Below are 16,958 nucleotides of genomic sequence, written 5' to 3'. Positions count from 1 at the left end.
GAACCACACAGGGGGGCCTATTGATTGACCTGCAGAGAGCTGGGACCAAAGTAACAAAGGCTACCGTCAGTAAGATGGTGCCAGACATGTCCCCTTGCCAGTACATGTCCACGCCCTTCTTAAAGGCGTAATGGATGATTTTTTGCCCAAATCTGAGTCTCATTTCCTAGAGGCGTGGACAGCCGATTAGTCCTGCCACGTATCAGTCATAGGATGCACCTACCGCTCACCTGCAGCCTCGTCGGTTCGTCCCCAGGAGAGCAGCACGTTTCCGCGTGTCTAAGCGCATGGATCTATCCTAATATAGTTCCCTCAGTGTACGGGACAAAATTAAGACGGAGAATGAGCTGGCTCATTAGAGACGGAAATCTACGGGAGACGAGAGATGCGATGCGATCCACCGCGCTAATAAACAAACGCATGTGTGTGTTGTATCAGTCCCCATGTGCACTTCCACCTGAGTTCTCAAATCGCCGAAAAATCGTCCATTACGCCTTTAAGTTTTCTAGAGATCATTTGGATGACCCAGAAGAGGATTGGGAGAATGTCATGAGGTCAGATGAAACCAAAATAGAACTTTTTGGTAAAAACCCAACTTGTTGTGTTTGGAGGAGAAAGAATGCCGAGTTGCATCCTAAGAACACCATACCTCCTGTGAAGCATGGGCGTGGAAACATCATGCTTTGGGCCGTTTTTTCTGCAAAGGGACCAAGACAACTGATCCGCATAAAGGAAAGAAAGAAGAGGTGAAAACCTCCTTCCATCAGCAAGAGCACTGAAAATGAAACACGGCTGGGTATTCAGCATGACAATGATCCCAAACACAACGCACGGGTAACGAAGAAGAGGCTCCGTCAGAAATATTTCAAGATCCTGGACTGGCCAGTCTCCAGATCTCAACCCCATAGAAAATCTTTGGAGAGAGTTGAAAGTCTTTTTGCCCAGTGACAGCTTCAAAACATCTCTGCTCTAGAGGAGATCATAGAGGAATGGGCAAAATTACCAGCACCAGTGTGTAAAAACCTTGTGGAGACTTACAGAAAACCTTTGACTTCTGCCACTGCCAATAAAGTTGTCTGCGAACAACTACTGTGTGACTGTGTGTGAATGAGTGATTGATGAGTGAATGATTCCTTGATGTAAAGCGCTTTGAGGGTCTTGACGGTAGAAAAGCACTATTCTGTTGACAACATTTCTAGGCGCAGTCAGGGATCAGAGGGCGTCGCATTTGGGGCCCACAGGGTCGAATTTCTGCTGTTTGCAAATGATGATGTCCTGATGGCTTCATCAAACCAGAACCTGCAACAGGCATAAGGACGGTATGCAACAAAGTGTGAAGTGGCTGGGATGAAAATTGGCCCCTCCAAATAGGAGGACATGGTTCTCAACGGGAAAAGGTGGCTTGACCTCTCCACCTCGCCCACCACTCTCACAGTTCAGGAGCAGGATGTAAGCAGACTATTTTGGAAATCCAACCCTCGAAAAGCTGCTGGACCAGACGCAGGTGAGCTGGCCCCTATCTTCACTGGCATTTTTAACACCTCCTGGAGTCATGCCATGTCCCAGCTTCAAGTCATCATTGTCCCTGTCCCCAAGAAGCCCCGGATCACTGGACATAATAACTACAGACCTGTGACGCTGAGCGCCTGGTCCTCCCCCACCATTCAACACCGTCCTGCTCTGCTCCAGGACAAGCTCTCCCAGCTCAACGTGCCTGACTCCACCTGCAGGGGAAGCACTGACTCCACCTGCAGGGGGAGCACTGACTCCACCTGCAGGGGGAGCACTGACTCCACCTGCAGGGGGAGCACTGACTCCCCACTGACTTCCTGACGGATCGGAGGCAGTGCGTGTGGCTGGGGAAGAATGTCTCAGACACTCGGACTATCAGCAGAGGAGCCCCACAGGGCTGTGTACTTTCTCCTCTGCTCTTCTCCCTGTATACAAACTACTCCACATCCAGCCATGACTCCGTAAAACTGATCAAGTTTGTGGACGACACCACCCTCATCGGGCTCATGTCGGACGAGGATGAGTCTGTCTACAGGAGGTGTATATACAATATACAAGCAGATTTGCAATGGCTGTGCAAGCTGTGGCGTAGTGTTGAGCACCTCTTCGTTCTGAACCTGGTTCAGTCGTGGTTTAATCCAGGCAGACTGGAAAAAAGTCCAAAGGGCTACGCTCTATTCTCCAAGGATGAAAGTGCACTCTGCAGCAACTAATCACAAAGGCAAGACACAGTGTTGTTACATGTTCAGCTCTGCGGGACATCTCCACCTCTTCTTGACCACGTTTTCTGGTGTTGGTCACCTGTTCTACATGGACTGGGCCAGTGAGATGGGGTACTGCAGATTGGCAAGTGGACAGGACAACTTGAGGAAAAGCCATTTAGGGACCGACAGCCTGACGTCCGGATCTAACCACTCTCTGCTGACCACAGTGCATGGTGCTGTCCTCGCTTAGCCTGATCACAACCAATTAGCAGGCAGTGTGTCACGATGCAGAGCAGTCCTTGTTGTCCTGTTGTCCTGGTCACAGCTGGACACTTGTGCTTGGTGGTCAGCTCCGGAACAGAGTGAGGTCTGATGAGGTTGTCTCTTGTTGTGCTGTCAAGTCTGTGCTGTGCCAGACTATATGACAACATTTTGGGTGGATGTCGATGGAGACTGGTGGAGATTTATCCAGGTTCCACAATTAGACGTTTCTCTCTAAGCTTGCAAGTCAGCACAGCCCAGTCACCCTCAGTACCAGGTGTCCTATACTGGAGCACTTGGCAGAGTAGCTCCATGCACGAGGGTGTCCAGCAAAGAGTGTGAAACAGGGCTACTTTATAACCTGTTCTCGTGAGTTGGCGCCACAGAGAACTTGCTTTCACCAAGGGGAATGTGGGCTTTTCCCCACTCGGCTCTGACTAAACCAGGCGTCGGCAAACCACGGCTCAGGAGCCGCCCGGAGCCGCATGCGGCTCTTTAGCTCCCCCTAGTTGCTCCCAGGACCTTTTTCCAAAATGTATGAAAATAGATGGGGGATGGAGATATATTTGTTGTTTAATATAGTTTCTGTCAAAGGACAAACATGACGCAAACATTCCTAACGTTTTCCTATGCTGTAAACGTTTTAATAATAAATATTCAATTTCAACATTTCTGTCAACAAAGATTTGAGTCATAGCCTGCGACGCACGTTTCAGCGCAGCACACATGGGCGGAGCTGTGCCAGGCAGGTGCCTTGTAAACAAACTGGAACAAAAGAAAGCTGATGATAACAGAGGATTGAAGGAAGAATCATTTGCTTTCATTGCCATTTCCAAGGAAAACATTCTGAAGGCAGCCGACCACCATCAAGGACATTATTCAGCTCCAACAAACTCAACTGCCTGTGATGAGTCGTGTGATCGACATCGAACATGCAGCTTTGTTCTGCAGGTATGTCAACTCTGATGGACAAGAAGTGATCAAATATATAATTGCAGTGTTCAATTATGCTGTTGCCCGGATCAGGGGGGAAAGAGAAGAGGAGTGTGTTGTTTTTTTCCCCTAATCCTCAAAATAAAATTATACCGCAATTCTGATTTCTTAATTGTATTTCTATATTTTCATCGATGCAACAAAATATGATACATTAACATTGTAATGGAAGTTAAACTTAAAGCACAAATATGGTAGAGCAGAGAGGTCACGTGGTGCGTCTCTCTCTCCAGGGTGCGCTGCAGGGAAAAGGAACACTCATGATGTATTTGTAGAAGAGTCATTTTGATAGCAGATTAATACAGCTAATATTCTCTTACAGCCTGTGTTCCCTTCATATAAGGCTTTTCATTTTGTGTGGCTCATGACACATTTGTTTTTTTGGTCCGATATGGCTCTTTGAACATTTAAGGTTGCGGACCTCTGGACTAAACCAAGACTAAACCGGGTCCAGAACCAGGAAGCGCTGACCACAGCATAAACTTGACTTGTGATCCATATAAGGAGATAGAGTAAAGTGTTTAGATAGGTGTCCAAGGGCAGTTGCAGAGTCAGGGGAGCAGATGATCCAGATCAGGGGAGCAGATGATCCAGATCAGGGGAGCAGACGATCCAGCGCACACGCCCGGACCGCTTCATCTGTCCTTGGTAATGACCCATAAGAATCCTGGTGTGAGGCCTTTGAGCGCTCTGCGATGGTTGTCCTAGTGTGGGCAGCACATGAGCTGGAGCTGGTCATTTCGCTCATGCTCACAATGTTCGTACAGCCCAGAACCAACTTCTGTGTTGAATAATATGTATTATTTCATTTATATCCCTTTTCTCTACAGATTTATATAGAATACTGTAACTTTAAAGGCTGTTTAAGCCTGATTTAATACAGTTTTAACCTCATGAAATTACGCACAAGTTGTATGCCAATTTTCAGTAATACCTAGTTTTATCTTAAATACCAAAGTATTGAAAATTCCCTATGTACCTTTTTTGCATCAAATAATTCAACCAAAATTAAGAGAAAGATGCATTTAAACAGACTCAATACACTATTTTTTTATACAAAACCATTACATGATAAATTACAAAAGTTTTAATGGATATATATATATATATATATATATATATATATATATATAAAAATTTAAACTAAGTAATTTATTAATAATTAATTTAAGATTTGTTTTCAATTCACCTGCAGTGTCCACTTCACATATTTTTTCTGTTTAAGCCGCTGTAGTCATAAATCATGCTGCAGTGCACATGGAAATTAGAAGGCACTATTCACATTTCCCCAGCCATAAGTGAAAGACAAAGAGAGTGGAAAGAACTACTCATTTCTACAGCCCAGACAAATGGAAGTCTGACAGACCCAGGTTTTACCTGGCAGCATGCTGTTGACGGCAATGGTGCGCTGGCCGATGAAGTCCTGTCCGATGGGGTCATGGTCCCACACCAGGAAGCGTACGAGGGCTAGCTCCGGCACGTGCACTACAAACACCAGGGTCTCTTCCCACATGGGGTTAAAACCTGGCAGGAGCACAGACAGACAACCGCTCTGAAACTCCAAATGTCTGACAGTCGAACAGCAGTCGAAGCCATTTAATTTCAACAGAAAAGTGTTCAGATGACTGCCACAGAAAAAAGAAGACCACTTCTGGACAAATGAGGGATTATACAAAGCAGTACATATGCTAGGCCTGTTATAAGGATTACTTGTATTACAGACTGAAATTTGTTAAGCACTTTCAATAAATTATTTTTATTAAGAGTATAAAAGGTTTTATAGAAGAGTATTTTATTTTAATTTTGTATTATTATTATTTGCTTCTGTGCCTAATCTGTGTTGCAACAATGGCATTTCCCCATTGTGAAACAGATAAAGGTTATCTTATCTTAAATAAGGCTAGCTAGCGTTTTACGGCTTTCTTCTGTTGTTTTGTATACAATTCTTTATGTGTAGGGGGATCGTCTGGCGTGATCTTGTATTTGTCATTTGTTAATTAATCCTGTTTATCATTGTGGATTAAGTTTGGAAGTTTTTGTTAAAAAAAAATTTGGACAGAACTGAGGTGTGAATACCACATTCAGAGTATGAAGTATGAACATGACAGAGTGAGACTGCTGCGAGCACTCATTTGATTCACAACATGAATAATAAGATAAGCTTAAGCTATAAAACTAGTGAGCTCATATTAAGTTTGTGCATATTAAGTAACACTTCATATCAGAAATAATATCACGTCCATATTCCTGTTCCTGCTGCTGATGCATGAATATGGACTCAGTCTTTCACCTGCTGCACATTTGTGCAACAGTGTTCACACATAACTATCACTAGGCAATACAAAGCTTTTTATTTCTTATATTTTTTACATATGGTCGACCCACCTTGAGCGTTGAAATTCGGGCCGCACACCCCTGATTTAAAGATTTATACCACTCCTAGGAGCGATGGGTTCACCTCAGAGATTTGTTGTTCTTTAATCTTTTGATTGCACCTTGAATTTCCATCTGACATAACGGGCAAATTGAGGGTGTCCAGAAAGGAATTTATATCATCATCTATCTCCTGACAATTTAGAGAAACGTTTTTTATAGAAGGATTCAAACGCTGACTCTCATAACTACTTTGTCTGGTATCAAGAACCTTCTCAACTATTTTCCGTCATCTCTTTAACCTTCTGTAGCATTTGAGGATTCACATTGGCCTTTGTTTCGGTTTTGCAGAGGCTATGGCTATAATTTTTCCTCTACAAACTGCTTTAGCAGAATCCTGAGCACGAGCATTGCTTATCGTGGGAAAACTGGACTAGGGTTCATCTCAGTTCTATATTCTTCATTCATTTAAAGAATTTCTTATTTATTGCTCCTCAAGTGCTTCTGGAGTTTGACATGTCTAACGTATGTTGAATGTGAAGATTAGAGTTTACGATCTGATGTATGATATTAGTATAGAAGGTGATATCACTCCCTGGTGGAGCAGACACATTCAATAGAGTCAAAACTTTTCCATTCATAGTTCATTTAACCAGATTGTTAAGAAAGCTCATTTTCAGGCCTCATGCTTTATCTGTTCCCTGAGCAGAACCTGCCGTGTGTTTACCCTTTACTCATCGTTTGCTCGACGTGTCTCTAGACCGATGTCATAACTGAAAGTCCTCTGCTCCGTTTTTAATCAATATTATTCTTTATATTTAAATAATAATTCATTTTCTACCGCTTATTCCCTTTCGGGGTCACAGGTGACAGGAGCCTATCCCAGTGACTTTGGGCCTTAATAAAAAAATTAATAAAATAATGTTTTACTCAAATCCTGTACCTTTTCAAAATACAAATTTGGGGGATAATGTTGAAGAGAAGTGTTTTTTTTGTCCTGTAAGGCTTGTACGAGCCTGTTTTTACACCCACCATTATCATCTACCACTCTGGTCTGTTCTTTGCAGCAGTCGACTGGCACGCCAATGATCTCCACCTCCACAAAAGGATCAATGATCTGAAATGGAATCAAACTAAGATATAACTGATAATAGCACAGCAGCAGTCTTCTTATTGAGTCAGTGTACCTCTCCTCTGTCCCCCAGCATGGAATCCTTGGGTTTTGGCAGCTGCTGTCCACTGATGACCTTGAGCACCAGCTGCTTCTTCATCTGGCCGGGCAGAGGCTCGTCCAGGTTTGGGTTGAAAGCACCTATGAAACAGAGGAATGAGTGTGGAGATGCATGAGGCATCACAGTCCTCCTATTGAGTCATTCTACTAGAAACTTCTCTCAATGTCACTCAGCATCCTGAAAGCTACATCACTAAAGTTTGGGTTAGGGAACGTTTTGCAAGATATTTAAAGGGGCTGTATCTGATTTTTACTATTTTGAAACGAGAAAAAACAAAGTGGTTCATTTTAAACTGTTACGGCCCGTTCAGACCGCGGCGTCCAAAGCGTCCAGTTTACATCCAATGTCTATGTAAACACGCGTCTTGGCGTTCACTGTTTTTTAGAGTAGAGCGCGGCGCGTCGGGGGCGTTTGAGCGTTGGAGGCTTTGGACGCTTTGGACGTGCGTCCAGAGGCGTCCAAAGCTTCGACGCAGCAGCCAATCAGAGACGCAGAAGAAGACCCAGAATAAACCCCACAGCGATAAAAAAAATCTTTAAGACGCAGCTCTTTGAGCAAATAATGATATTGACTAAACTCTGCTCACCACTGAAGTATAGCGCTCATTCACCAACGTCACAAAACCACTTGATCGCATACGTTGCCGCCCCCTTGTCCGTCCCGTGTTGCGTTCCTATGACTGCTAGAGCGTGGAAAGTGATCTCAAACGTAAATTAAAGCCGCGGAAGTGGCGATGATGGCTCTCGCCACCTGCGCAACCGGCTTTAGACTTTATTTATTTTAGACCCACTCCTCCCTGCACCTCCGTCACCTAGCAACAGAGACCTGCCACTAATGCTGATGCTATCGCTAAGACCACGGCACGAGAGGAAATGTTCCATCAAAATAAAAGAGGAAGAGGAAGTGAAGGCATTCATTGCGCCCCTGCTGGCCAATTGTGAAAATATACAATATCTGCAATGCACTTTTTTCCATGGCGTCTCGAGGAGAATATAAACCATGAGTTTCAAACAAATCAGACAATATTGAGTTTTTCACACAATGGCTAGGGGGCGCGATAGAGTAACTTTGTTACATGGGTAATAATTATTTCCAATAAGTCCATCAAAACGCATTAGTGAGTGAAATATGAGCTCCGTAGATCAATTCCATTAGGCGTGACTTGTCCTTGAAAAAACAGGAAATTAAGCCTTTTTTGAGGGCGTGTTACGAGGAGACCGAAAGGAATATAATTTTTTTTTTTTTAATTTTTATTAAATTTTAATGTCTTTAGATGCAAAAAGTGTTGTTCTATTTCATCCCTACTGACCGCCAGAGGCGGTGCATAAAGCACTGGATGATCATCCTTGCGCATACACAGGTCGAGAATGAATAACAAAAAAGTCACATTTGACCCCCGGTGGCTCATGTGAGTCTATATAGTCACGTGACACCGGCAGCTCAGTCCCTTTTCACCTTCTCGCATACAGGTTGTATATGTGGTTGTTTTAAGCTAATATATTGCTGTTTCCACACATTTGGGTTCGTTTTGCCGCTTGTAGCCTGTTAGCCCTGTTAGCCCTGTTAGCCCTGTTAGCCCTGTTAGCCCTGTGACTGTGGTACAGTCGGTGCTGCAGTTCCCTCACCCTCCTGGGGCTGCACAAGCGTGTCAGACCTGTTGCAATGAGGAGGTATATTTACGTTGTTTTCTACGACTGGTAAGTACCCCTTTAATGCATTTCGCCGTAGCCGTGCACTATGTAGATTTTTTTTTAATTTGAACCGTACAATCGTACCCGGTTTTGTGATATATCCGTGCTCCGTTTGTTTTGGTTTACGGATACAGCCGCGTATCCTCATGTTTTAACTATAGTGTTCGGGTCATTAGTTCTGAACTGCTTTGTTTTCAGCCGGTTACACACCATCGGTGGCGTTTTCGGCTCGACCTGGTTGTTCCTGTAGCTGGTTTTGTGTTTACATTGGGTCATTAGTGGCGTGCTTAGCTAAATCTGACCCCGCGCGTCTCCTTCACATAGCGGGTCATTAGTGGCGTTCCCTGCTCGACCTGACCCCGCGGTGTCTCCCCCACATAGCAGGTCATTGGTGGCATTCCCTGCTCGACCTGACCCTGCGGTGTCTCCCCCACATAGCGGGTCATTGGTGGCGTTCCCTGCTCGACCTGACCCCGCGGTGTCTAGTGGAGTTTCCTGCGCAACCTGGTCCTGCGGTGTCCCCCTCACGTAACGGGTCATTTGTGGTATTCACTGCTCGACCTGACCCCGCTACGCCCCTCTTACCGGGGTAGAGGTTTTAAATCTTAGAGTCGCTAGTGGCGTTCCGCTCGACCCAACTCTATTTGGCTTCGGTCATATCATGTTGGAGTCCCTAAGTTGCCGATCCTGATTGGCGCCCCTGCAGCCTGACGATGGGCATCATCTCTGCCCTGCTTGTCTTGGAGTAGATCATCTTCGGGAAGCACTCTCCGATGATGTTTTCTCCAACTGTCCAGTTATGCCCTTGTCTGTCCACGTCGCGCGCTTGGCTGCTATCGAGGACGCTTCAGACTGGTTGTTTGTGGCGCCTCCGAGTCAATTACCAGCTGGCCAGACTTAGGGCCGCATGCGGCCGTCCACGGCTACTCAAGGCGGCCCCCCATTTAAGAAAAAGAAGGGTACGCTGACATCTGAACTGGCCCAAATGCGGGCAGTTATCCAGACACTCCAGACTGATGCCAGTCGGGTGGTGGCACAACGGCAGGAGGGGCATGACACAGCCTCAGCATATGATGACGACATATCTGTGGCGTCTTCAGACACTCAGTTTCAGCTGGAGTCTGACCTTCTGAGCTCTAGAGTTTCAGAATCTGGCTCACTGGCCTCTGCCGGCTCTCAGGCCGACAGTGATGACACTGTCACAGCTGCTTTACGGACCGCACTTTCCCACTTAAAGCTGGATGTTCCGCGGGATGAGGCGGAACCCTCTAGCGCCTTCTTTCGGCGCCAGGCTGCAGTGTCCAACTTTGCAGTTCCTCCCTCGGAGGAGTACATTAAGGAACTGCATGCCTGTTGGACAGACCCAAAGGCATTTTCAAGGCCTACTTCAGACGGCAGGGTCTTTGCACTGATGGAGGATCCTCAGAAGCTTGGCCTGGGACATATGCCGGCAGTGGAGCCGGCTATTGCCTCCCTCATCGTCTGTCCAGAGGAGACTTTACGGACTAATGCCCGGTGTCCACGACCACAGTGCCGGGTTAAAGACGACCTTCTGTGTAAGGCGTATGCCATGGGAGCTCGTATGGTTCGCATTGGGAACTCCTTGTCTCATTTGATGCTAGGCCTGTCGGTTTCCCTTGAGACGGGGCCAGTGGACCAACCAACACATGGGCTGGTTGACGCTTCCTTGCAGGTTTTCGCCCTCAAGTCAAGGGAACTAGGGCGTCTCCGCTCTTTGAGGCCAGTAGGAAGACCTTGAGGGGTGTTCCAGTTCTTCCTGGAGAACTATTTGACATGGCCGCCCTGGAGGCTCTAGAGCGCACGGCCCAGGCTTGCCGTACACGGCAACAGGTGGCAGAACGAGGCCTTTATGACGCAGGGTGTTCCGCTGGGGCCTCTTCCTTCCAGACGTGAGGTTGTGTACACCGATGCATCCCTCCTAGGCTGGGGTGCAACATAGCAGGAACGGATGATGCAAGGGTCATGGTCCCAGAGGCAGAGCAGGCTGCAAATCAATGTGCTGGAGTTCTTGGCTGTCTATCTAGCGCTGCACCATTTCTTGCCAAACCTGCGCGGCCGTCATTTCATCATACGGTCCGACAACTAGTGTGGTTTTTCACATAAATCACCAGGGCAGCACTGGGTCGGTGACCCTGTTCAGGATTGCACAACGGGTCCTGACTTGGGCTACCCCGCGCCTTGCCAGTCTGAGCGCTGTTCACATTCCGGGGGTTTGGAATGTGTCCGCGGACTTCCTGTCTCGCAATCGGCCGCTGCCGGGGGACTGGCAGCTTCACCCAGAGGTGGTGAGGGACATTTGGGAGACTTTCGGCAGGGCACAGGTGGATCTTTTTGCCTCCCGCGACGCGACACACTGCCCTCTGTGGTTCTTGCTGGTGGACAGTGCCAGCCCACTGGGTCAGGACGCACTGGCTCACGACTGGCCCAGGACGATGCTCTATGCATTTCCCCCATTCTCATGGTCCTTCAGGATGGCCACAGTCTCCTGCTAGTGGCCCCGTTTTGGCCGGGGAGAACATGGTTTGCTCTGGCGCGGCAGATTCTGCACCCCAATCCCGAGCGCCTGAAGCTCTCGGTATGGCCGCTGCAGGGCCTGACCTTCTCGAGGTACGCCGGGGAGATTGGGAACACGATAAGCAATGCTCGTGCTCAGTCTACCAGTCTTCTGTATTTCTGCAAGTGGAAACTGTTTCACGCCTTGTGTCGCAAAAGCGGTGAGGATCCAGTGCATTGTGCCGTGTCAACGGAGCTCACTTTCCAGCAGGAGCTACTTGGCCAGGGGCGCTCTCCATCTACCCTGAAGGTATACATTGCTGCAATTTCTTGTTGGCATGTGTGGTGGAATGAATTATCTTCCCGGTTGCTGCACCAACTTCCACACATACTTTCACCATTTTGATTATAGTAAAGCGTGCAATATCATTATTGAGGTTTTGGGCCTCTTCAAACCGTGTTTTGTTGTAAATCGAAGCAGACAGACGCAGTATTGAATGGTTTTGTAGTGGTAAACACACACTGTGGACGGACAATATGGTGAAAAGAGCCTGAAGAGCCTGGGGGGGCAGTCATGTGACATCAAGTGAATGAGCTCTATATGCGGGTCCTAGACTGGCTCCGGAGCCCATCGCCTCCGTTTTTGGACTTTGTAAAGTTAATAAACCAAAGCCATGGTCCGCCATTAAACTCCATAACACCACGAGAAAAGCAACACAGTCCGTCTCAAAATGTACAGGCGTCCAACTTCTGCGTCAGGCGCGATTTTGACGCTCTGGTGTGAACCGGGCATCATGGATCCACATGTATCGCTCATTTACATAAAGCTTCACCGCAATGAGATTATAAGCAGCAAAAACATCGGCATGCTTCCTGAAGAATAAAAGGCTTAGTATTTAGACATATTTAGACATAAAGCAAGCTGTGGTCTCATTTTCACCTGAACAGATGCTTTTACCATCCATCCACTATGGGCAAAACACATTTGAATTAATGACATGCAAAAAAAAAAAAATACTGGTAAATGGACTAGTTCAGTTTTTCACCTTTGAAAACAGTTCAAATCAGGTACAGCCCCTTTAATAGTCAAATCCAAATGAATTCTGGAAAGTAAATGTGTTCAGCCAAACATCCAAGTAGCTCTAAGCCTCTACGTCTCTACGCCCCTACGCCCCTACGCCCCCATGTCTCTAAGTCTCTGTCTCTATGCAGAGACTTGCCAGATCCCTGTCAGAACTGAAGCAGCTACTTGAGTGGCTAAACTTATTTACTCTTTAAAACAGTTGATATATATTGTTTCTGCTGTGGTACTTTCCTGGACAATTGAGGCCTACACATACAAGACCTATACGTTTAATGCTGTTCTGTGGAAAATTACGGGCAAAGCTTCACCAGGAAAGTGACATTGTGCACATTTAAGACATATGTTTGTATTTGTGTTGTACTAAAAGCCAATGGGCAGGTAGTCTGACCTTCACACATGCAGGTGGTCTGACCTTCACACATGCCTGTGATCTGACCTTCACACATGCTGGTGGTCTGACCTTCACACATGCCGGTGAGCTGACCTTCACACATGCTGGTGGTCTGACCTTCACACATGCTGGTGGTCTGACCTTCACACATGCAGGTGGTCTGACCTTCAGACATGCCTGTGATCTGACCTTCACACATGCTGGTGGTCTGACCTTCACACATGCAGGTGATCTGACCTTCACACATGCCTGTGATCTGACCTTCACACATGCCGGTGGTCTGACCTTCACACATGCTGGTGATCTGACCTTCACACATGCCGGTGGTCTGACCTTCACACATGCCGGTGGTCTGACCTTCACACATGCAGGTGGTCTGACCTTCACACATGCAGGTGGTCTGACTTTCACACATGCAGGTGATCTGACCTTCACACATGCAGATGGTCTGACCTTCAGACATGCAGGTGATCTGACCTTCAGACATGCAGGTGGTCTGACCTTCACACAAGCAGGTGGTCTGACCTTCACACATGCAGGTGGTCTAACCTTCACACATGCAGGTGATCTGACTTTCACACATGCAGGTGATCTGACCTTCACACATGCAGGTGGTCTGACTTTCACACATGCAGATGGTCTGACCTTCACACATGCAGGTGGTCTAACCTTCACACATGCAGGTGATCTGACTTTCACACATGCAGGTGATCTGACCTTCACACATGCAGGTGGGTCTGACCTTCACACATGCAGGTGGTCTGACCTTCACACATGCAGGTGATCTGACCTTCACACATGCAGGTGATCTGACCTTCACACATGCAGGTGGTCTGACCTTCACACATGCAGGTGGGCTTCAGGGTGTAGCCACAGTTGCCGTTGCTGTAGAATTTTGCTCTGTTGATCTGAAGGACACGTCCCTCTGACTGGTAGTTCAGGGCAACTACAACAGACAAAGCTGGAGTTACAAATGCATCCTGTGTCAGATGCCCTCCCCTCCTCCTGTGTCAGATGCCCTCCCCTCCTCCTGTGTCAGATGCCCTCCCCTCCTCCTGTGTCAGATGCCCTCCCCTCCTCCTGTGTCAGATGCCCTCCCCTCCTCCTGTGTCAGATGCCCTCCCCTCCTCCTGTGTCAGATGTCCGCCCCTCCTCCTGTGTCAGATGCCCTCCCCTCCTCCTGTGTCAGATGCCCTCCCATCCTCCTGTGTCAGATGTCCTCCCCTCCTCCTGTGTCAGATGCCCTCCCATCCTCCTGTGTCAGATGCCCTCCCATCCTCCTGTGTCAGATGCCCTCCCATCCTCCTGTGTGTCAGATGCCCTCCCGAGGACAAAACAAGCACAAATAAAACACAGTGACAATTTCACAATTTCAAACACTTAAGCCCAAAAGCGACCTACGTTATATCAAACAGTTTGATAATAAAATGGGACGATTGATTTCTGGTCAAATCTGCAGAAGTGATGCACAGATGTTCTAGATGGCACAGCAGCTGTTCTACAGAGAGACTCTTAAGAACCGCCAACATCACATGTTCACCTGGGGAAACCAGGCATTGGGAGCCGACATAAAATAAGGGTCTATTTATTTAAAATGCCCAAGAATAAGATGATCACCTGTTTGCGCCGTAGTGACTGAAGAAACCATACACATAGTATCCAGCAAAGTTGAAAGTATTACACAAGACAACATTACGAAGTCAGTTGAGGCTAAAATTGACGCTGTGCAGCTGCTATTGCTTAACATCAGAGAGTCACGAGTCACGACAATCAAGAGCCGGGTCTACAAATTGGAAGACACAGTAAAGTCTTATCTGACGGCTGTGGTTGAACCTGTTGGATTTATTTGTCTATATGACTTCCTTCTTCCCAGACTTCCTCCTCCCCAGACACTTCCTCCAACTCCTCCGGGGGGATCCCGAGGCGTTCCCAGGCCAGTCGAGAGACAAAGTCCCTCCAGCGTGTCCTGGGTCTTCTCCGGGGCTTCTTCCCGGTGGGACATACCCAAAACACCTCCCTGGGGTGGCGCCCAGGAGGCATCCGTGACAGATGCCCTTCTTGATCAGTTTCTTAGACATGTTCCCAAAGTAAGCGTCCAAGCTGCCATACAGAAATATTGAATCTCCCCAGATAAACTCAGTTTGTAAATCCAATGGATTCGACCGCAGGCCAACAGACCTGTCTAAACTAGGCGGCTCACATGCGGGAACCGGAAGTACTTCAGCCTCAAATGTAGGACAATGCTGGATAACTCAAACATGCATGAATCAATTCAAATAAGGGCCCGGGGACTGAGTAAGATAGTGATGAGGAGAAAACCATTAAAGCACTGCTATGTCCCTTTAAAAGACATGAATACTGTCCCCTGTCCTGGTCTGTTTGGCTATTGTGCTGTTCATATGCAGTGTACATGGGTGTTTTTGTCAAATATAAGTTCTGATATAAAAGTGTTTGAAGCCGTACCCAGCTGACAGCCTGCATTCCAGAAGGGCTGCGGGTTGAAGTTGGACGAGTCGATGCGATAGGACGAGGGATAGATGCGGGACAACTGTCTCTGGTTGAAGTGGATGAACTCAGATGGTTTCTGCTGCATGACTTGGTGAGCTTTGGTCTCACTGAGAGAAGACACCTGCCAGCTGCAGCTCGCTGCTCACAACAACAGGGACTTCACCACTTCATCTCAATCGCCATTTCATGATCAACTTCTTCAATTACATTTGACATTTTAAATGCACTTACTTAATCTAAATCAAATATTTGTGGATAAATCCAAACTCTCACCTTGTGCGTCAATGTCGTACAGCCCCACAGAGCGAGTGTACTTGACCAGGTCAGACAGAGCTCTGGACAGCTTCATGGTCTTCTTCTTCCTTCAGGTCAATGCAAGAAAAGAGAAGAGTTCATTTGTTAGTGCTTCAGTTCCGTCTCCTCATCTGGACAGAGTTCTACTCATTAGGCTCATTTAAATGTGGTTTAAATTGAATCGAGTTATTATTACAGTCTATCTGACAGCTTAGACTACACATTAGGGTTAACGATTAATTGAATTTGCAATTAAATCGCGATGTGATCAAACGCGATTTGCCAATCGCAACGTACGCGATTAGAATGTAGAATGTGGGAGCTAGCGCCGCCGGCGGAGCTAGCGCCGCCGGCAGCGCTGACGCTATCCGGAAGAAGGACCAGAACATACCCAACCCGCATGGGATTTTGGCCAATCACAGAAGCAGTACACGTGCTTTGGTCTCAGTGAGAATCTCTTGTGTCATTCTGACAGCATGAATACAACATGTAAAATGTGGGAAAGAATATTGTACACTAAATGTATCTGATATTGTGTTGGTCTTATTTAAGTCATTCATTACGTTTTCTTACAACAACAAAAAAGAGAATACAATGGAAAAAATTATAATAATCGCACATTAAATAGCAATCATAATATTGGGAACAAAAATTGCAATTAGAGAATTTCTCCAAATGGTTCAGCCCTACTGCACATTACACTCAAACATAGTAAATCCCATTATATTTCAGATTTAAAAAAAGTTTATAATACTTCCTTGGACATGAGCGAGTCAAAATCCAAATAAATTACACAGCAGTTATGATTTGACAAACAATAGAACCATATACACCACAACATCATTCAAACAGTCAGAAAAGTCACATCGCTCCAACAGCAGTTGTCTTGAAGGAATTCCATTTTAGCATGACGGGGAGGTGCAGAGGGGTATGGGGAGGAGCAGAGGAGTATGAGGAGGTGCAGAGGTGTATGAGGGAGGTGCAGAGGAGTATGGGGAGGAGCAGAGGAGTATGAGGAGGTGCAGAGGTGTTTGGGGGAGGTGCAGAGGAGTATGGGGAGGAGCAGAGGAGTATGAGGAGGTGCAGAGGTGTATGGGGGAGGTGCAGAGGCGTATAGGGAGGAGCAGAGGTGTATGGGGAGGAGCAAAGGCGTATGGGGAGGTGCAGAGGAGTATGGGGAGGAGCAGAGGCGTATGGGGAGGAGCAGAGGCGTATGGGGAGGAGCAGAGGCGTATGGGGAGGTGCAGAGGAGTATGAGGAGGTGCAGAGGCGTATGGGGAGGTGCAGAGGTGTATGGGGAGGAGCAGAGGCATATGGGGAGGTGCAGCGGTGTATGGGAGGAGCAGAGGCGTATGGGAGGAGCAGAGGCATATGGGGAGGTGCAGAGGAGTATGGGGAGGT

General features: G+C 47.0%; 1 protein-coding gene across 1 annotated transcript in view; it reads right to left on the bottom strand.

Moving 5' to 3' along the window:
• The window catches only part of LOC140363582 (uncharacterized), a 123,318-nt gene that overhangs the window by 17,936 nt on the left and 88,424 nt on the right, over positions 1–16,958 (bottom strand). The window contains 6 exon segments of the mRNA XM_072450216.1: positions 4,848–4,994; positions 6,876–6,960; positions 7,031–7,155; positions 13,594–13,701; positions 15,219–15,401; positions 15,537–15,625. Coding sequence (XP_072306317.1) covers positions 4,848–4,994; positions 6,876–6,960; positions 7,031–7,155; positions 13,594–13,701; positions 15,219–15,401; positions 15,537–15,625 — 737 coding nt within the window.

This window comes from Eucyclogobius newberryi, unplaced genomic scaffold, assembly GCF_026437365.1.
Source record: "Eucyclogobius newberryi isolate DKJ021-1_F unplaced genomic scaffold, fEucNew1.0.hap1 SCAF_17, whole genome shotgun sequence".
In the NCBI taxonomy this organism is placed as follows: domain Eukaryota; kingdom Metazoa; phylum Chordata; class Actinopteri; order Gobiiformes; family Gobiidae; genus Eucyclogobius; species Eucyclogobius newberryi.
Note: the sequence above shows the minus strand (reverse complement) of the source record. Positions and strands in the feature narration are given on the sequence as shown.